Here is a 22613-nt window from a genome sequence, read left to right on the forward strand (position 1 = left end):
TCAGCATCATATTTGTATCATAAAAAAATTGGTAGAATTCTTTCCCTATTTTTCCAAATAGTTTCTATAGTATTGGAATTAATTATTCTTTAAATATTTGGTAAGATTCACTTGTAAATTCATCTTTCCCAGGAGATTTTTTCTTAGGGAGTTTGTTAATTGCTTGTTCAATTTCTTTTTCTGAAATGAGGTTATTTAAATATTTTATTTCCTCTTCTGTTAATCTGGGCAATTTATATTTTTGTAAATATTCATCCATTTCACTAAGATTGTCAAATTTATTGGCATACAGTTGGGCAAAATAGCTCCTAATTATTGTTTTAATTTCTTCTTCATTGGTGGTGAATTCATCCTTGTCATTTTTGATGCTGATAATCTGGCTTTCTTCTTTCTGTTTTTTAATCAAATTAACCAAAGGTTTATTTATTTTATTGATTTTTTTCATAGAAACAGCCGTTAGTTTTATTTATTTAGTAGTTTTCTTTATTTCAATTTTATTAATCTCTCTTTTGATTTTCAGTATTTTTAATTTGGTATTTAATTGCAGAGTTTTAATTTGTTCTTTTTCTAGCTTTTTTAGTTGCATGCCCAATTCATTGGTCTCCTCTTTCTCTATTTTATTCATGTCAGTATTTAGAGATACAAAACTTCCCCTAAGAACACCTTTCCCTGCATCTCATAAGTTTTGGTATGTTGTCTCATTATTGTCGTTCTCTTGGATGAAATTATTGATTGTTTCTATGATTTGTTGTTTGACTCACTCATTCTTTAGGATTAGATTATTTAGTTTCCAATTAATTTTTAGTCTGTCTTTCCATGGTCCTTTATTACCAGTAATTTTTATTGCATCATGATCTGAAAAGGATGCATTTAATATTTCTGCCTTTCTGCATTGGACTGTGAGGTTTTTATGCCCTAATACATCGTCAGTTTTTGTGTAGGTGCCATGTACCTCCGAGAAAAAGGTGTATTCCTTTCTAGCCCCATTCAGTTTTCTACAAAGATCTATCATACCTGACTTTTCTAAAGTTCTGTTCATCTCCTTAACTTCTTTCTTGTTTATTTATGGTTAGATTTATCTAGGTTTGAGAGGGGGAGGGGGAGGTCCCCCATTAGTATAGTTTTGCTGTCTTTTTCTTCTTGTAACTCCCTAACTTCTCCTCTAAGAATCTGGATGCTATACCATTTTGTGTGTATATGTTTAGTAATTATATTACTCCATTGTCTATGGTACCTTTTAACAAGATGTAATTTACTTCCTTATGTCTTTTAATTAGATCTGATTTTGCTTTGGCTTTGTCTGAGATCAGGAGTGCTACCCCTGTTTTTTTTTTTTCAACTTCAGCTGAAGCATAATATATTCTGCTCCAGCCTTTTACCTTTACTCTATGTGTATCTCTCTGCTTCAGATGTGTTTCTTGTAAACAACCTATTGTAGGATTATAGTTTTTAATCCACTCTACTCTACTCTAGCAGATATGCTTCCATCTTAGGGGAGAGTTCATCTCATTCACATTTACAGTTATGTCTTTCTCTCCATCCTAGTTACCCCCTTGTTTATACTTTTCTCCCTCCTTTCACCCATTCTCTCCTCGCTAGTGTTTTGTTTCTGACCATTGCCTCCCTCAGTCAGCCCTCCCTTCTACCATCCCCACTCCTTTTTCTTTCCCCTTTCTCCTCCTACTTAGAGGGTAAGAAAGAATTCTATACCCAACTTAATGTGTATGTTATTCCCTCTTTGAGGCAAGTCTGATGACAGTAAGATTCAAACAATGCTCACCCTCCCCTTCTTTTCTTCTACCACAGTAGGTCTTTTGCACCCCTTCATGTGATGTAATTTACCCTACTCTGCCTCCCCCTTTTTTCTTCCCCTTCTATTACAATCCTTTTTTTCACCCCTTTTTTTATATCATCACATCAAAGTCAACTTATCCCCATACCCTCTATCTATATCCCTTCTAACTGCCTTAATAAAAATACAATTCTCAAGAGTTACAAGTATCATCTTCCTGTGTAGGGATGTAAATAGTTTAACCTTATTGAATATGTTTGGTTTTTCTTTTTTCTTTCCTGTTGACCTTTTGATGTTTCTCCTGAGTCTTGTATTTGAAGATCAAATTTTCTGTTCACCTCTGGTCTTTTTATCAGCAGTGATTGAAAGTCTCCTATTTCATTGAATGTTCACTTTTCCCCTGAAAGATTATGGTCAGTTTTGCTAGGTTGTTGATTCTTGGTTGTAATCCAAGCTCTTTGCCTTCCAGAATATTGTATTCCAAGCCCTTTAATCCTTTAATGTAGAAGCTGCTAAGTCCTGTGTAATCCTGGCAGTGGCTCCAGGATATTTAAATTGTTTCTTTCTGGCTGCTTGTGATATTTTCTCCTTGACCTGAGAATTCTGAATTTGGCTACAATATTCCTTGGAGTTTTCATTCTTGCCCAATTCTAATTTTTAAGGAATTATTTTCTTCTCTGAGCTTTTGTACCTCCTTTTCCATTTGGCCAATTCTGCTTTTTAAGGAGTTCTTTTCTTCAGTGGATTTTTTTTTCCCATTTGGCCAGTTATATTTTTAAGGGATTGTTCTCTTCAATCTGTTTTTAATCCTTTCTTTCCAAGCTGTTGACTCTTTCTTGCATTCTTCTCATTTCTTTTCCCAGTTTTTCTTCTACCTCTCTAATTTGACTTTTAAAATCCTTTTTGAGCTCTTCGAAGAAGGCTTTTTGGGCTTAAGACCAATTCGTATTCCCTTTTGAGGTTTCACATGTAGGTATATTGATAATGTTGTCATCTTCTGAGTTTGTGTTTTCATCTTCCATCACCATAGTAACTTTCTTTGGTCAGTATTTGGTTTTGCTTCTTGATAATTTTTTTTTTTTTGGCCTATTTCATGGCTTTTAAAGTTGAGCTCTCCTCCTGGAACACAGGGGGCACTGTTGTGCTTGTTGTGCTGGGAGCCAGGGGCCTGGGCACTGGCTTTGTGTACTGGAGCCTCAAGTGCTGGTAGCTTCCTCACTATTCTGGGGTTGCCTGACCTAATTGCACCTGTTGTTGTCTGGTTTCCCAGGCTGGCAACTTGCCTTCTGCACTGGGGCTATAGAAGCCTCACAGCTGGCCTGCTGAGCCAGGACCGATAGGCCTTAGTTGCTGATCCGTGCTGTGGCTAAGAGCCTCCCACTGGTTTGCTTGGATACCATCTGCACTAGGCTGCAGTCCACTTTTACCCAAATGAGACACACCTTTCCTAAAGTCCTTCTAAGTTATCTTAAGCTGGAAAATTGTTTCACTCCATCTTTTTGTAAGTTCTGTTGCTCTAGAGTCCATTTAGAGGCTTGATTTAACAGGCAACTTCCTGGCTTCTCTCTACTATCTTGGCTCCACATCCTAGTTCAGTAATTCTTCAATGATCTCTCCTTTACCATTTTCCAGGTTAGTTTTTTTTCCTGTAAGATATTTCACACTTTCTTCTATTTTTTTTACTCTCAACTTTGTTTTATTGTTTCTTGATGTCTTATGGAATCATTCACTTCAACTTGATAAATTATAATTTTTATGGAGTTTTCTTCAGTGAGATTTTGTGCCTTTTTGCCATTTGGTGAATTATTATTTTTAAGGAGTTATTTTCTTCAGTATTTTTTAACCTCTTTTACCAAACAGTTTTCTTTTCATTATTTCCTTGCCTTACACTCTTTTTTCTCTGTTTTTCCTCTCCTGCCCTTGTTTAATTTTTTTTAAATTGGTGTTTTTGTTGCCTTTTTTTTTTTCTTTTTTCCCCTTTCTTTAGCTCTTCTAGAAATTCTTATTGGGCTTCATCCAAACTGTATTTTTCTTTAAGGCTTTGTTTGTAGATGTTTTCAAGTCATTGTCTTCTTCTATGTTTGTATAATTCCTTATCACCATCATTTTTTTATGATTAGGTTCTTTTTTGTTTGTTTACTCTTTTTTTCCAGCCTATTTCTTGACTTTGGACTTTATTTAGAATTGGGTGCTGATTACCTCTGGAGATTAGAAGGAGTGTCTATCCTGAGCTTCTGTCTTTTATGAGCGTCTATTGCTTTTACAACTCAGTGGATTTAAATTTTTGGTGCTTCCAAAGTGGTATAATATAGAAAGAAGTCTTGTACACGTACCACTCCTACTCACTGGTGTCTGCAAACTCTTTCTGCCCAGGAACTGTAACCCCAGTACTGGGTAATGGGCAACAGAGTCACCAAATGGCTCCAAACCCTACTCCCAGTGCTAGCACAAAGGTCCCCTGGGATCTCTTTCTGACCAGATGTGCAGTCCCCTTAACATTCCAAGGTATTTGGCTGCTCCCACTGCAGCTACTCCACAGCTGTTGCTGCTTATGCCACACCATACTTCCAACCAGCCTCTACCCCAATTGTCCACAGGTCTCTCTTTCCAAGTTTACCTGGCCTAGACAAATGATTCAATGTGACTTATTGTTGTTTTTCCCATGTAGAATTTGGTTTAACACATTTTTTAAGTTGTTGTAGGAGGTAGGTTGAGAAAGCTCAGCAAAAATACTGAATTCACTTTACCATCTTTGCTTTGCCTCCAAGGTATCTATTTCCTACAATATATAAGAGATTAAACTAATATCTTTTAGTGTGGAGGATGGATTACTTTAAATACAAGGATAAATTATTCACTTATAAAATTTTAGGTTCTAAGCAATATGGCTAACCATTTAATATTCCTGTTCTTTGCTCTCCTACAGTCCTCTGCTAGCTGTATCTTTTGCTACATGCTGTGCTGTTCCAGGAATCGCACTCCTGACTTGGGGGGTTAATCCACTTACAGGAGTTTTGGGTGCTTTCAACATTTTCCTGTACACCTGCTGTTATACCCCCATGAAAAGGATTAGTATTGCCAACACGTGGGTGGGAGCCCTTGTTGGAGCCATCCCACCAGTCATGGGCTGGACTGCAGCTACTGGTAGCCTTGATGCTGGTGAGTAACATAAAATCTTCTTTCTCTCAATAGACAATTGAAACAGATGCCAAGAAACTATGTTTCCATATTTTCCTTAGCACTGAAAAATTGATTTTATGTTCCTCCATGTTCATTACCATTGTTATTAACAGATGTGCTGCTGACACACTTTAAATTACTAAAAATTTGGAACCATGAAGAAATTCTCTATTTTCTGGCTCCATTCTATAGGCTGTCAGAGCAGATATGATACACATTTTCATTTTGGAGGGATATGGGAGGAAAAAGGAAGTACTACATCAGTACACTGACTACAATATAACAAAAACCAAAAAAAAAATATAAAATTCCTAATCCAAACACAAACACTTGTGCTGTCAAATTGGTGATCAGAGTCTACCACTTAAAGAGAGAAGTTAGCCAGTAGCTATCCTTCATTTAACATTATGGAATGGTTTTACTTTATTAACAGGTTACCTAATTGTCTCTTTATAATTTATTATAAAGTTTGTTTTTCTCCCATACAGATAAAAGAGGTTTTTGTTGTTGTTGTTAGCAACTGGATTATTTTGATATTTCTATTTAAATTGTTGATATAATGGGCATCTAAAGCACTAAAACATTTAGGAGATTTGGGTCTGCCACAGTTGAAAAGTTGTAAATCAAACATACAATTTTCAGGAAGTATTCATAATTCAATTACAAAGTGGTTGTCATATATAATAATCACTTAGGAGAGGAGAAGGGACTGTTGGACAACAGTTTTGCAAAGTATTTCAAGATGTTTGCATCTTCTGTAATACATGCAAGTATATGATTTTCACATGAAAGATCAAAAGACTACTTACCATTCTCTGTCTCTACCTGCCACATTTCTGAAGCTTTTCATAAAATCACTTACAGTAAGAAAAAGGATTGATCTACCTTGAAAAATCATAGTATCATAGATGTAGAGTTGGAAGGGTCTTCAGAGGCCTCCTCATCCAACCTCCTTATTTTATAGATGAGGAAACTGAGGCCCAGGGAATTTAAATTACTTGCCCAAAGTCACCTAGGTTCCAAGTTTCAGAGGGATTATTTGCTTTTACCTTCAGTTTTCCTCCCTCATAAGACTGCCAATGTCTTTGTTGAACCACAGTTTGACTTGTCCACATATTATATATACGATATTTTTTGTAGAACTTTTTTTGTTTGAATTTTCATTTTTTATATATTTTTCTCCATAAATGAGTCTCATCCATCTATCTTTTTGTGTGAGCTCCCTGTGTAGCTTTTTCTCATTGCCTCATCTAAAAGTATTCCCTCCTTTATTGAATTTTGCTCAGACACATTGACTGGCCCTCTCTTGGTTCCCTGTTATGTTCTTCCTTGTATGAATGTGTCAGCATGTGTATATGCATGTATGGACCAGAAAGTGAAAAGACTAACAAAAATGGTGTCTGATCTATTACTATTAACATAGTTATTTATTGTTTCTCTGGTTTTTTTTTTCTTTCTTATCTTCCAAGATGTTGTTCCTTAACCTTTTCCTTTAAGTGCTTAGATGCTGTGTCATTTAGTGTGGGTGTGGGTGTGGGTATGAGTGTGTGTAAATATTAAGGATCGATATTATTTTATTATTCATGGTCGCTTTAATTGTAATGTAGTTTGCATCTTTATCTTTTTTTCTACACTCCCTTTATTAATTACTGTTTTCACTGTGTTTTTGTTTATAAATTATGTTCAGTATTTCTGCCTTTTTACATTTATTTTTTATTTGTGCCCAAACATGTGATTAGTTTTATAATTTTGTGAAGATACCATGTGATGCTGAATGTATACATTCTTCAGTCTCTACATTCAGAAGATGCATAAACCTTTCTTAATAAATGGAATTTTTTCATCAATTTTTTCAGCTTGTTTATGTTTTATTAGTTTTTGTTATGTTTTCTTAGCTATGAAAAAGTAACATTAAAGTCTCCTGAAATTATTGTATTGCTGTTTCTTTTTTTTTCAATTCAGTTAGATTTTCCTCTAAAACCTCAGATATCATGGCCTTTATTGCATATACATTTAATATTACATATTAACTACATATAATATAATGATATAAATAACATTATTATTTATAAATATATTAAATAAATACATTATATATAATATAACAATACATTAAGCACAGTGTAGTTTCCTCTCTTTTTCTCTCTGAACATTCTCAATTTTTGTTATTGTCTTATTTTGAGGCTATCAATTCAACTCCTGCCAAAAACATAAAAATTTTATTCTAGCCGTCACCTTTGTTTGGTGTGTCTTTATGTTATAAATGTGTTTTTTGTATGCAGCAAATTGTTAGGATTTATTTTCTTGTCCATTCCATCATATCTTTTCATTTTATTGTGGTGGTCAACCCATTCACATTTAAGGTTATAATAGTTTTGTGTTTTCTTCAGCTTATTTAATGTTTATCCACCTCCTCCTTTTTTCTTCCATTAGAAAGTCAAAACTTGGCCCAAGACGAGTTTTGCTACCACAAATCGGATTCCAGTAATCTCACACAGACTCCCTATCCCTCCTCAACAGTGATCCCCTTTCTTTATCTGAAATACAGTCCTCGGAAGTTTGACTATTGCTCAGGAAAAGAGTATCCACTTCTTCCAAAGGGAAGCTATTGCAAGGCCCCCTTTCCTCCCTCCCTTGCCTCCAAAAGAATACACCTTGACATCCTCACCCTCAACTTTACCACCTCTGGTAGGACTAAACTCCCACTTCTCCTTCCCATAGACTCCTTCCCATAAAGCGTCACTGCTCTTTCCATACACTTATGGGTCCCTAGCAAGGCTAGAGATTAAATAAACCTCACTTCTCTTATCTTCTGAATTCCAGGCCCAGCACAGGCATCTGTGACTTTATTGTGTCTCTTATCTCATTTCTCCCTACCTAAAATCTTCCCTCGATATCTCTCTTTTTGTCTCTCTTGTCTTGTCTTTTGTCTCTCTTTCTAATTTATCTTTCTTTTAATTTTTCTTATGTAAAATGTTTAAATATTGAATACCCTTCTTAGTCTCGGTTTCTTTTAAAGAATGACTCATTTCTGTATTTTGTTGAAAAGCCAGTTTTTCTTTTGGTAATTAGTCTCAGCTTTGTGGTTTATATATTATTTTAGTATGCAGCCATGTCTCTTTTGCTTTTTGGAACATTATATTCCAGTCTCTTCTTTGATTTCTCCTAGAGGAAGTTACTCCCTTGCTATTTAAATTTATTTTTTTTGACAGTTGAATCTTTCTCTTAGCTGCCTATAACACTTGTTGTTTGACAGAAATTAAAAATTTGGAATTTCTCTCTATTTTATTTTGACCTTTGTTGCCAGTGTGCTGAGGCTAGTATGCATTATTTCCTGCAGCATGGGATTTGGTTTTTTAATTCATCATGTTTCAGTGAGACACTTGTGATTTGTTGCTATCTCAAAAATCAACAATGCTCTTACATGATGGGAGCAGGGATGGAATTGAGGCAGGGGTTTTGCTAGATCCTTTCCATGTGAAAACTTTAGAAAAAAGACAGCCACAGCTTGGTTTACCCCAATCTGGCTTAATACTGCTAGGATTTCTTCTCTCTTTCACTTCATTACCACTTTTATCTGTTTCTTTTACCTCTTTTAGCAATTCTTGTTGACCTTATATCCAATTTGCATTTTTTCCTCCAGGCTTTGCTTGTAACTATTTTTTCTTGTTTGCTTATTTTCCCAGACTGTTTCTTGACTTTGAACTTTATGTTAAAGTTAGTCTCTGCTCATGCTGGAGGGGCATGAAGGCACTTTGCCAAGCTTCAGGCTTTTTTAAACTGCTGTTGTCACAGTAAGTTTTCAGTGCTTCCAAGGTGGTATTTTTCAGCGAGAGGTATAATCATCATTCTGGGCTAGGCTACGGTCCTTTCCCAGGAAGGGCCCAAGCTTCCTTGCAAGCTTTCCTTTCCTCCCTGGAACTGTAATCCAGAATTGGGTATTGGCAATGCAGTTGCCAGACAGCACCTGATCTTGTGATTTCAGGTGTTATTTTAAAGTTGTTTTCAGGAGAATGTTGGGAAACCTCAGCTGTAATGCTTCCTCTATGCCACCACCTTGGTTGTGCCCTCTGACCTCACATCTCTAATTGCCTGTTAGACATTTCAAAATCAATCAGGCAGTAAACATTTGTTAAGTGTCTGCTATGTGCCCAGCACTGTGCACAAAATAAAAGACAGATAAAAGATAAATAAAAATAAGAGATAGTCTCTGCCCTCCAGGGACTCACAATGTAATGGGAGAGACATTATGAAAATAAGTAAGTATAAACAAGCTATACATATTATTTGCACATAGTTAATTTTATGTTGTCTCACGCATTAGACAGTGAGTTCCTTCAGAGGAAGGATCCTTTTTTGCCTTTCTTTGTATCCCTGTCATTTTGCACAGACCTTGGCACATAAGAGATGCCTTATAAATGCTTATTGATTGAATGAGTGGTATATGACTAACAGGAGGTCTTTGATGGTAATATTGGGGAAACCTTGATTCTCTTTTTAAAAATTTATTTATTTTTAATTTTCAACATTCACTTCCATAAGATTTTGAGTCACAAATTTTCTCCCCATTTCTCCCCTCCCCCCACCCCAAGACACCATGCAATTTGATATAGTCTCTACATATACATTCATATTGAACCTATTTTCACATTAAGTCATATTGTAAAGAAGAATTAGAACCAATGAGAGGAGCCATGAGAAAGAAGAAAAAAAAGAGAGAGAGCAAATAGTATGCTTCTGTCTGCTGTCAGACTACATAGTTCTTTCAATGTGGACAGCATTTTCCATCATGAGCCCTTTGGAGTTGTCTTGGATCCTTTCATTATTAAGAAGAGATGAAACTATCAAAGTTAGTAATCACACATTGTGGCTGTTACTGTGTACAGTGTTCTCCTGGTTCTGCTCACTTCATTAAGCATCAGTTCATTCAAGTCTTTCCAGGTTTTTCTGAAGTCTGCCTGCTCATCATTTCTTATAGCACAGTAGTATTCCATTACATTCATATACCACAACTTGTTCAGCCATTCCCCAAATGATGGGCATCTCCTCAATTTCCAATTCTTGGCCACCACAAAAAGAGCTGCTATAAATATTTTTGTACATGTGGGTCTTTTTCCCAGTTGTATGATCTCTTTGGGATACAGCCCTAGAAGTGCTATTGCTGGGTCAAAGGGTATGCACATTTTTATAGCCCTTTGGGCGTAGTGCCAAATTGCTCTCCAAAATGGTTGGATCAGTTCACAACCCCAGCAACAATGCATTAGTGTTCCAATTTTCCCACATCTTCTCCAGCATTTATCATTTTCCTATTTTGTCATGTTAGCCAATCTGATGGGTAGGATTTGGTACCTTAGAGTTGTTTTGATTTGCATTTCTCTAATCAATCGTGCTTTAGGGCACTTTTTCATATGACTATAGATAGCTTTAATTTCTTCATCTGAAAACTACCTGTTCATATCCTTTGACCACTTATAAATTGGGGAATGACTTGTATTCTTATACATTTGACTCAGTTCTCTATATATTTTAGAAATGAGGCCTTTATCAGAGACACTGGCTGTAAAAATTGCTTCCCAGCTTTCTGCTTCGCTTCTAATTTTGGTTGCATTGACTTTGTGCAAAAACTTTTCAATGTAATGTAATCAAAGTTACCCATTTTGCATTTCATAATGTTCTCTATCTCTTCTTTGGTCATAAATTCTTCTGTTCTTCATAAATCTGACAGGTAAATTATTCCTTGTTCCCCCAGTTTGCTTATAGCATCAGCCTTTATATCTAAATAATGTACCCATTTTGACTTTATTTTGGTATATGGTGTAAGGTGTCGGTCTATGCCTAGTTTCTGCCATAGTCTTCCAGTTTTCCCAGCAATTTTTGTCAAATAATGAGTTCTTATACCAGAAGCTGGAGTCTTTGGGTTTATCAAACAGTAGATTACTATAATCATTGATTACTGTTTCTTGTGTACCTAACCTATTCCAGTGATCCAACACTCTATTTCTTAGTCAGTACCAAGTAGTTTTGATGATTGCTGCTTTATAATACAATATAAGATCTGGTATGGCTAGGCTACCTTCCCTTGCATTTCTTTTCACTAATTCCCTTGATAGTCTGAACCTTTTGTTCTTCCAGATGAATTTTGTTATCATTTTTTCTAGCTCTATAAAATATTTTTTTGGTACTTTGGTATGGCACTGAATAAGTAAAATAATTGGGATAGGATTGTCATTTTTATTATATTAGTTCGGCCTACCCATTGAGCAACTGATGTTTTTCCAATTATTTAAATCTGACTTTATTTGTGGGAAAGGTGTTTTGTAATTGTGTTCATATACTTCCTGGGTGGAAACTTTAATTCTTAGAACTAATTGATGACTAAGGGACAAGCATGTATTGCCAAGTTATGGTATAGATAGCAGAAATATGAGTTTGAAGGAGAGACTGTTCATCTCATCAAAAAGACCCTAATTGTACTAGAACTGAGCTGAACTGAGCTTAGGATTTAAGAGAAATTCCCTTTGAATCTGACCTCAGAGCCTACACTGACATGTACTGCTTAGAACTGACTGAAGGAAAAAATATGTTTTCTATTTGTTCTTCAGAAGAGCTGAGTTTGATGAATAGACAGGAATAAAATCAGAGGCAAGGAGATCATTTAGTAAACTATTGTGATAGTCCAATATAGAGCTGACAAGGGTCTGAACTAGAGAGGTGGCCATGAACTAACTAATCTCCAACAGATGTCCCCATCTACTTCAGGACAGATTCAGTTGCCAGCACATTCATGGACTCTAATGATTTGTAGTGATTTTAAAAAAGGAAATAGGAATTTCTGTCAAACATGGCTAAGTCATATTTGTACAATATATGGGGTGTGGAAGGGAGAGTTGTCAAGATAAGAAAAACACGTTAAAGAAACAAAATATATAAGGTTTCTATTGGTGAATTAAAAAACAGACCATCTGGAATTGGGCCTAGAAATGAAAACCAATTAGAGTATTTTTTTTTTCGTAAAGGAAAGGTGAAACATTTGCAGTAGAATTGAATGCTCTGTGCTTATCCCTAAAGCAGGTGGATACAGCTGTACTAATGCAATTCTTCCTAACTTAGCATATCAGGATTAAATGAGTAATTTGTTTTACTTCTTTTTATCTAAGGAGAGCCAGTTGTAACAGGATATCACATAGAATTATATGTGATGATTTTCTGATTACTGCTCATGAAAGGTGAAGGTGTGACTTCCAAAACCTTTCATTTCTAACATGAGCCAAGCATCCCTAGTTTTCTCTAAAGGAAAAAGAAAAATAGTTGTTTCCTTCAATAGAGGTATTTTTTATTATATTGCATCATTTCAGGCAAAATAATGGAAATTGTACTTTAGAAAAATAGAATTCTTGGAATCAGCAGACTAAAAGCAACATCTTTGAAAGGTACAAGAAGATGTAACATCTGTTTTCGAACTGATATTCTGTTTCACATTTTGTTGTTGTTGTTGTTGTTTTAACCCAGCCATTGATACAGTAATTGTGAATGTTGGGTTGTGATAATAAATTACCTTTCCTGTCCCCCTCTCTCTCTCCATTTCAGTGTAAATGACTGATAGTGTTTTTCTCAGCGTGTTTGCATGTCATAATTCTGCAAATGCCAAATTGCTAACCCTATTTAATAGTAAAATTTCCTAGGACATCACTGAGTTAAGATGGGTAGCATCGCTCCATACTTTTCTCGTTTAAATGCCTTTGATATGACCATTTTCCCTTTTGAGTATTTTATATATTTTTCTTGTTGACTTAAAAGTTTCACAGATTCCTTCCCTAACATACATAATAATTGATCATTCAACCTTTGTTCACCACTTCCTGAGGCAGCCTTTGGAATAGCTGTCATTGTCAGTGTGTTTTTCCTCACATCAAAATTAAATCTGCCACTTTGCAACTTCCATCTTTTGGACCTAGCCCTCTTAGGTGAAGAACAAGTCCAATTCCTCTTCTTTATGGCTGCCCTTCAGATGCTTTAGAAAAGCTCTTGCATCCCTCTAAGTCTCTCTTCTTCAGACATCCCAAATGCTTCAGCAAGTCTTCACAAAACACAATGTCAAGAGCTTTCACTGTATCAGTGATTCTCTACATCCGTGATATGAAATTCAGGGATCCCTTTGGGCTCCATATTGGTTTAGAAAACCACACATTAACTTTACTTATGTTGTTCTGTATTTTTATTTTGTTAAACATTTCCAATTACATTTTTATGTGGTTTCCTTGCATTCTTGTGGCCAGCAGATTGTGAGTTTGATGCCTCTGTTCTAGATGATCTCTAGTTTATCGGTCCCTTTTCTAAAATGTCCCCAGAACTGAGCACAGTATTCCTATAGTGGTCTGACCAAGGCAGAATATAGTAAGACTATCACCTTCTTAGTCCTGGACTCCTTACTTCTCTTACTGTGGTATACAGTAAGCTACCATAATAGACTCATTGAGTGTGCAGTCCTCAGAAACACCAAGATATTTCTTAGCTAAGCTTATATATAGCCATACGTCCCCCAGCTTGAACCCTTTTAAAACTTTATATTTTTCCTTTTTAAATTTTCTCTCTTTAGATGCATCCTAGGATCCTGATTCTGTCATTTAAGATATTAATTATCCTTCTTATTTTCACTATTCCTTACATATGACACTCCTCTTGACTCTTTGCCTTTGCATTGACTGTGCCTAATTGATTAATTATGATACTTTTCTACTTCCCCTCCCCTTCTGTCTTCCTTTAAGACTTGACTCAGATCCCACCTTGTACAGGAAGCCTTTCCCAGTCCCTCCCTACATGTCATTAGTGGACTTAATTCAGACTAGTTTCCTGTTAGTTTAGGTTAAAAGTCGAAATGAGATTCTCGTTGATCGTTAGTGAACAGTTAGTGAAAGGTGACTATTAATAAAGTTAGCCATTGCAAAGAAAGAATATTTAGGAAGAATACTACAGCAGCCTTCATATGAAAATAGGTCTCAACAGGAGGGTAGTTATCAGGAGGGTGACTAAAGCAATTTCAAATGGGAAATGCCTCAACTTCACATGATTAGGCCTTTTTTTCTTTTCTTTTTTTTTTTGGTGAGGCAGTTGGAGTTAAGTGACTTGCCCAGAGTCACACAGCTAGTAAGTGTTATGTGTTTGAGGTTCTCCTGACTCCAGGGCCAGTGCTGTATCCATTGCGCCACTTAGCTACCCCTTGATTAGGCCTTCTTAAGCCCTTAGGTGACCATGTCAGTACATTTCAGAGGTCTCCCCACAGCTATGTCGGGGGGAAAAGCAGTTAGTTTTAGCCCCCTAATCAAGTCCCAGAGACAACCTTGTCACCTTTTGGGGAAAAGACTAGGCTAACTAGATAGTCATCCTATCACATCCTCAATAGTAGTGTCTTCCCTCTTAGATTATCTTCCATTTGTAGTATGTTGTTGTTATATGACCATTTGTAAGCTCCTTGAGGCAGGGACTTTATTTTTGCCTTTCCTTGTGTCCCCAGCCCTTAGCACAATGCCTTACATACAGTAAGCACTTAAGTGCTTTTTGATTATCATCTTAAAAAATGAGAAATGTGCCTTCTATCACTTCATACAAGTCACTGATAAAAATAATAAATGGTGCAGAGCCAAGGACAAGTCCCTGGGGACACTCCACTAGGAGCCCAGTGACTAATCTTTGGGTCCATCCATTCATTCAGTTGCAAATATACCATATAGTGTTGTCTATCCCATTTATTTCCACTTTATTCATGAGAATAACATAAAAATTTTTTTTGTCAGATTCTTTGCTAAAATCTAGGTAAACTCAATCTGTAACATACCCATAACCTGTCACAAAAAGAAATAAGGCAAATAGGACCAGTTCATGGGTTAGCCATGCTGGTGCTGTGCGATCACCGCTTCCTTTTCTACATAGTCATACCTTTAATAATATATTCCACAATTTTGTAAGAAATTGAAGTCGTGTTCGCTATATTATAGTTCTTAGATTTCACTCTCTTCCTTTTTTTTTTTTTTTTTCACTTTCAGGACATTTGTCCTTCTCTAGTCCTATGCCACCTCTCCTACCCCCACTAGTCCTAAAACAAAACAAAACAAAAAACTAACAGTGGCTCAGCCATAACATTATCCATTTCTTGTATTTCTCAGGGATATAGTTAATCTGAACCTGATGACTTGAATTCATAAAGATTATTTAGGTGCCCCAGAACTCAAAGGAATCTTGAGGTATCTAGTTCAAACTCTCTGATGAGGAAACTCAGGCCTAGAGAAGTGAAGTCACTTACCCAAGATCATGCAGCTATGCCAAATCCAAGACAAGAATCCAACTTTTCTGACTCCAAGTTCACTGGCTCCACTTCTGAAAGCCCTTTCTCTCATTGGTGGGTTCTTCCTGGAACTTTTATTTTAGGAAAGGTCTCCAGACCAGCCGTGCCTCATTCTCCAAACTGTGCCAGGCCCCTCCCAGACACCTTCCCTCTACCCACTTTTCAGCTACCCTTTTATGTGTTGTTTTCTCCCATTAGGATGTAAGCTTCAGGGACTATTTTTCTTTTTGCTTGCCCACACTTTGCACAGTACCTGGCAGACAGTAAACACTTAATAAATTCTTGTTGACTGACTTTCCAATAAACCATATCACCCTTTATGATCAACCAACCATCATAAAGGCTCTTTTATTCATACAATTTTCCTATATTTTTTACTGATTCCAAAGGTACCTTTGAAATCAAACAAATTCTCAGTCATGAGTTTCAAATCATTTCATCTTCCTTAACCAAAAATCAGTACTGCCCTTTTCACTAGCATAGAATACTATTTCATAAGGGAAAAAATGTATTTTTTTATAAACTAATCTTCATGAAAAACTGCCTTCATTATGTCACCCTTGGATAAGAGTTCATAGTAGCTCCTATTTTCCTACAGCATCAAATACAAATTTCTTAGCCTAACTTTTAAGACCTCCCATCCAGTCCTTCCTTACTCTACCACCTTTCATTTCTTCTACTCTGTTCCTGGTTAAACAGATCCCTTTACACACATACCGTGCTTCCTCCATGCCTTTGCTCATGTTATTCACCTTATCTATAATACTCTTCTTTATGTTTTCTGTAAATCTATAAATCTAGCTGGATATGCAACTCAAGTCTTCTCCAACTATGGTAACCCACACTGGCTTCCATTTACCTTAAAAGCCTATTATATTGGTTAGTCCTAGTCAAGTGAAATACTTCGTTTTTTCTCTAATGTTTCTGTTTGTATCGATCTCCCTAACTAGATACTGAGCTCCTTGAACCATTTCTTATGTATCAGAGGATCTTCCAGGTGTTTAGGAAATACTTAATGATTGATTAACCTATTTTTATCTAGATTCCTTACATATGACCTCTTATTTTTTCTTTTCTTAGTTTTTCTTTTCCTTCAAGATACAGTTTTTAGACTTTCCATCCAAGAATCCTTTCCTGAATCATATTATTTCACCCTATTTACCCAGGCACAACTCCTAAGTTCTATTAGATGGAGCACTGGTCCCTCAAGTTTGAATGTGGGCCTTATAGCTTTGTGACCCTGAGCAAGTCACTTAACCTGTGTTTGCTTGAGTTTCCTCATCTGTAAAATCAGGATAATAGCAAATAAAGAGTCCTACCAAATTGTTTTCATGGCACAAACATGGTGCTGATAACCTAAACCAGGAAGAGCAAAAACTGAAAAAGAAAAGTGTAGACCAAATTCCCTAATGAATGTTAATGCAAAAAATTTAAATAAAATACTAACAAGGAGATTACATCAATATTACAAGGATCATACACTATGACCAGGTGGGATTTATACAAGAAATGGAGGAATGGTTCAATATTAGGAAAACTATCAGCATAACCATATCAATTACAAAAACAATAAAAATTATATGATTATCTTGATAGATGCAGAAAAGCTTTCAGTGAAATAGAACATTTATTCTTATTAGAAACACTGGAAAAAATGAATAAATGGAGCTTTCCTTAAAATCAGTAGTGTTTTTCTAAGACCATCATAAAAGGATTATCTGTAATAAGGTTAAACTAGAAGCCTTCCCAATAAGATCAGGGGTAAAGCAAAGATTTCCATTATCACCATTAGTATTCAATATTGAAATTGTAATGTTAACTATAGAAATTAGAGAAGAAAAAGTGTTAGCATAGGCTGTGAGGAAACAAAATTATCACTCTTTGCAGGTGTTATGATGGTATACTTAGAGAATCCTAGAGAATCAACTAAAAAGCTAATTGAAATAATTACCATCAGCAAAATTGCAGAATATAAAATAAACTCACATAAATCATCAGCATTTCTATATATTTCCCAGAAAGTCTGACAGCAAGATATAGAAATAGAAATTCTTTTTAAAATAACTATAGACAGTATAAAATACTTCAGAGTCTACCTTCCATGATAAACCCAGGAACTAATTGAACTCAGTTACAAAACATTTTATCCAAATAAAATCAGATCCAAACAATTAGAGAAATATTAATTGTTCATGAGTGGATTGAGCCCATATAATAAATAAAAATGATGATTCTATTTAAATTGATTTACTTATTCAGTGCAATGAAACTATTAAAAAATATTTTACAGAGCTAGAAAAAAATTTTAAAAATCATCTGTATGAACACAAGGCTAACTTTGCAGATGATGTGATGATATACTTAGAGAATCCTAGAGAATCAAGTAAAAAACTACTTGAAATAATAAATAACTTTAGCAAAATTTTAGGATATAAAATAAACCCACGTAAATCATTGGCATTTCTATATATTACTAACAAAACCAAATAGCAGGAGATAAAAAGAGAAATTCCATTTAAAATTACTGTAGACATTATTTGGGAGTCTACCTGCTGAAATAAACCCAGGAGCTGTATGAACACAATTACAAAACACTTTTCACAAAAATGAAGTCAGATGTAAATAATTGGAGAAATATCAGTTCCTGATGGGTAGGCCAAGCTAATATAATAAAAATGACAATCCTACCTCAATTATTTTACTTACTCAGTGCCATACCAATCAAAGTGCCAAAAAATTATTTTATAGAGCTAGAAAAAATAATAACAAAATTCATCTGGAAGAACAAAAGGTCCAGAATATCAAGGGAATTAATGAAAAGAAATGCAAGGGAAAGTGGCCTAGTCATAACAAATCTTTAATTGTATTATAAAGCAGCAATCATCAAAACTACTTGGTACTGGCTAAGAAATAGAGTGGTAGATCAGTGGAATGGGTTAGGCATACAAGACACAGTAGTCAATGACTATAGTAATCTATTGTTTGATAAATCCAAAGACTCTAGCTTCTGGAATAAGAACTCACTATTTAATAAAAACTGCTGAGAAAATAGTATGGCAGAAACTAAGTATAGACTAACATCTTACACTCTATACCAAGATAAAGTTAAAATGAGTACATGATTTACATATAAAGGCTGATACTATAAGCAAACTAGGAGAGCAAGGAATAGTTAACCTGTCAGATCTATGGAGAAGGGAAGAATTTACGATCAAAGAAGAGAGAGGGTACATCATGAAATGCAAAATGGATTATATTGATTGCATTAAATTGAAAAGTTTTTGCACAAAGCCAATGCAACCAAAATTAGAAGGGAAGCAGAAAGCTGGGAAGCAATTTTTACAGCCAGTGTCTCTGATAAAGGCCTCATTTCTAAAATATATAGAGAACTAAGTCAAATGTATAAGAATACAAGTCATTCCCCAATTGATAAATGGTCAAAGGATATGAACAAGCAGTTTTCAGATGAAGAAATTAAAGCTATCTATAGTCATATGAAAAAATGCTCTAAATCACTGTTGATTAGAGAAATGCAAATCAAAACAACTCTGAGGTACCACATCACACCTGTCAGATTGGCTGACATGACAAAACAGGAAAGTGATAAATGCTGGAGAAGATGTGGGAAAATTGGAACACTAATGCATTGTTGGTGGAGTTATGAACTGATCCAACCATTTTGGAAAGCAATCTGGAACTGTGCTCAGAGGGCTATAAAAATGTGCATACCCTTTGACCCAGCAAGAGCACTTCTAGGGCTGTATCCCAAAGAGATCATACAAATGGGAAAAGGACCCACATGTACAAAAATATATATAGCAGCTCTTTTTGTGGTGGCTAAGAATTAGAAATTGAGGGGATGCCCATCAGTTGGGGAATGGCTGAACAAGTTGTGGTATAGGAATGTAATGGAATACTATTGTGCTATAAGAAATGATGAATAGGCAGATTTCAGAAAACCCTGGAAAGACTTGTATGAACTGATGCAGAATGAAATGAGCAGAACTAGGAGAACATTGTACACAGTAACAGCCACATTGTGCTATGACTGACTTTGATAGACTTGGCTCTTCACAGCAATGCAAGAATCTAAGAGAATTCCAAAAGGCTCATGATGGAAATTGCTATACACGTTGAGAGAAAGAACTAAGGAGTCTGAATGCAGATGGAAGCATACTATTTCCTCTCCTTTTCCTTAGTTTTGTTTTATTGCTTCATTCTCGTGGTTCCTCCCATTGGTTCTAGTTGTTCTTTACATCATGACTAATGGGAAAATATGCTTAATATGAATGTATAAGTAGAACCTATATCAGATTGCACACTGTCTTGGGGAGCAGGGAGAGGAGTAGGAGAAGGAGAAAATTTAAAACTCAAAATCTTATGGAAGTGAACGTTGAAAACTAAAAATAAATAAATAAATTATCAAGAAAAAGTGTGTGGGGGGGAGCAAGGTGGTGCAATGAATAGAGCACCGGCCCTCGAGTCAGGAGGACCTGAGTTCAAATCTGGCCTCAGACACTTGACACTTATTGGCTATATGACCCTGGGCAAGTCACTTAACCCATTGCCTAGCAAAAAAAAAACAACCAAAAAAAGACTCATAGGAACTGATGCTGAGTGAAATGAGCTGAACCAGAAGAACATTGTACATAGTAACAGCCATATTATTTGTTTGTTTTGGCTAGGCAATGGGGTTAGGTGACTTGCTCAGGGTCACACAGCTAGTAAGTGTTATTTGTCTGAGGTCAGATTTGAACTCAGGTCCTCCTGACTCCAGGGCCGGTGCTCTATCCACTGCGCCACCTTGCTGCCCTCTGTAACAGTCATATTGTGCAATGATTAGCTTTCATAGACTTGGCTCTTCTCAGCAATGCAAGGATCTCAGACAACTCCAAAAGAGTCATAATGTAAAATGCTATCCACAGCCAGAGAAAGAACTTTGGAGTCTGAATGCTGATCTCTTTTTTTCTTTTGTTGTTTTGTTTTGTTTCTTCTTTCTCTTGTTTCCTCTCATTGGTTCTAATACTTCTTTATAACATGACTAATTGAAAATATGTTTGATATGAATGTATATGTAGAGCCTATATCAGATTGCATGCCATCTTGGGAATGGGGGAGGGGAAGAAAATTGAAAACTCAAACACTTGTGGAAGTGAATGTCAAAAACTAAAAATAAACAAATAAATTAAAGTTTAAAAAAAGATATGTGAAATATAATGCAAAGTGAAGAAAGCAGAACAAAATTAAAATATGTTAAAAAGACATAAAATATGTAATGCATACTGAGAAAGGCAGAACCGTAAGATTCATACATGTGTGTATGATAGATATCTGGGCATGTATGTGTACATATATGTGAATGTGTGCATCTACAGACATAGGAGTTAATGGACAACAATAAATGGAAGGTGACAGAAGGAAATAAAGGATCAAAGTTGAAATAAGCATCACGTTTATAAGTTTTTTAAAAGTTTATTACACATTTAAGTTAAATGTCTTGTGAGATTTGTGTTCATACACTACTCCTCATGGATGTTTTCATTTTTTTTCCTTAAAACTTTTCTACAGGAGCATTACTACTGGGTGGAATCCTCTACTCCTGGCAATTTCCTCATTTCAATGCTCTAAGCTGGGGCCTTCGAGAAGATTATTCCCGGGGAGGCTACTGTATGATGTCTGTCACTCATCCTGCCATGTGCAAGCGAGTGGCCTTACGTCACTGCCTGGCTTTAATTGCACTGTCAGTGATGGCCCCCATATTGAAAGTCACCACATGGACTTTTCCCATCATCTCTTTCCCAATCAACTTGTACATTTCCTACCTTGGTTTTCGGTTCTACAAGGATTCAGACCGAATCAGCTCCAGGAAACTGTTTTTCTGTAGCCTCTGGCATTTACCATTACTCTTGCTCCTTATGCTCACTTGTAAGCAGTCATTTGTTGTGGAAAATGATAAATGGGAACTTAACAGCTGAAATCAGATAACTTTTCTAGAAAATAGAGCTATAGAGTAACATGCATTTTTGCTATCAGCATTTTTGCTACCAGTCACCATTCAGTCATTGAAAGTGTAGTACAGGGATTAACTGTTTTTAGTAAGTTGATATTCTAAAATAATCTTCCATGCTTATAAATGATGCTATAGTAATATATATATGTATATGTGTATATATGTTTATCTATACATATATCCTGAAATATAGGCAATTGATATATGCATGGTATATACACATATATTTTTATAGAGATTGATCAAAAAATTTCCCTCTGGGGGAATTGGTCAGCTTAAAGAATTAGTTTTTTTTTTCTTTTCTGCTAGGCAACGGGGTTAAGTGACTTGCCCAGGGTCACACAGCTAGTAAGTCTCAAGTGTCTGAGGGCGGATTTGAACTCAGGTCCTCCTGCCTATAGGGCCGGTGCTCTATCCACTGCGCCACCTAGCTGCCCCAAGAATTAGTATTTTAAAAGAATATCTTTGGCCCAGTGCAACAGACTACCTTTTGGTAATAATAAGAGATAACATATCTCTCTTTCCCCATCCGTTTTACATTTCCATCTCTTAAAATATATATATATATATATATATATATATAGGTAGGTTCTCCCTTTCCCCTTCCAGCCCATTTTGTCCTTTTTTTTTCCTTTTTTTTAAATAACAGTACCAACCTGGCTGATGAATGATGAACGCTAGTAATCTAACACCTCTAGTTTGTTTCTCAGGCTCAAAATGCCTAATAAATACTGGTAACTTTTCCCTATGGCAGAGCAGAAGAAATTCAGCTGCCTCTTTGTCCTGTGAATAAACCAAAGGCATTACTCTTAAATTGTTCCCTGTTTTATAAAAACCATATTCCTTCAAACAATAATGGGAAAAAAATAGATGAAATGATCTATAACATATAGAGCTAATCCAAAGCAGTTTTTCTTGGGCATTTCACATAGGGCTGCCTGCCCACTCCCCAACCCCCCAAAATGCACATCAGCATTTCAGAAATTCAATCGAAGACAAAGGCTTAAGACAGTACCTTTAAAAATGCGGAAGCTGTTTTCCATGGCAATTTTTGAGGGAAATCTTGCTCTGGACTTTTAGTGTAAAAAATCCCTCATCTTTTGATCTTATCCAAGTAAGGTTTTGCTTATTATATATTATCAGTCCTACTCTGTGGAAAAAGTTCTTCCATATTATTGTATAAATATTTGGTTATTGGAGAGAAACTAGGCTACCAAACCCTTATAAGTTCCCATGTTTACACACACACACACACACACACACACACACACACACACACACACACACACACA

At 35.8% G+C, this 22613-nt stretch overlaps 1 protein-coding gene across 1 annotated transcript in view; it reads left to right on the top strand.

Moving 5' to 3' along the window:
- LOC114034476 (protoheme IX farnesyltransferase, mitochondrial) overlaps positions 1-21662 on the top strand; it is a 104622-nt gene extending 82960 nt beyond the window's left edge. Inside the window, exons 7-8 of the mRNA XM_027850172.1 lie at positions 4719-4951; positions 20880-21662. Of these exons, the coding sequence (XP_027705973.1) occupies positions 4719-4951; positions 20880-21286 (640 nt within the window). The 3' untranslated portion in view covers positions 21287-21662. The remainder of the gene's footprint in view (positions 1-4718; positions 4952-20879) is intronic.
- The last annotated feature ends 951 nt before the right edge of the window (positions 21663-22613 follow it).

The sequence above is a fragment of the Vombatus ursinus genome, unplaced genomic scaffold (genome assembly GCF_900497805.2).
Source record: "Vombatus ursinus unplaced genomic scaffold, bare-nosed wombat genome assembly UNPS02008996.1, whole genome shotgun sequence".
In the NCBI taxonomy this organism is placed as follows: domain Eukaryota; kingdom Metazoa; phylum Chordata; class Mammalia; order Diprotodontia; family Vombatidae; genus Vombatus; species Vombatus ursinus.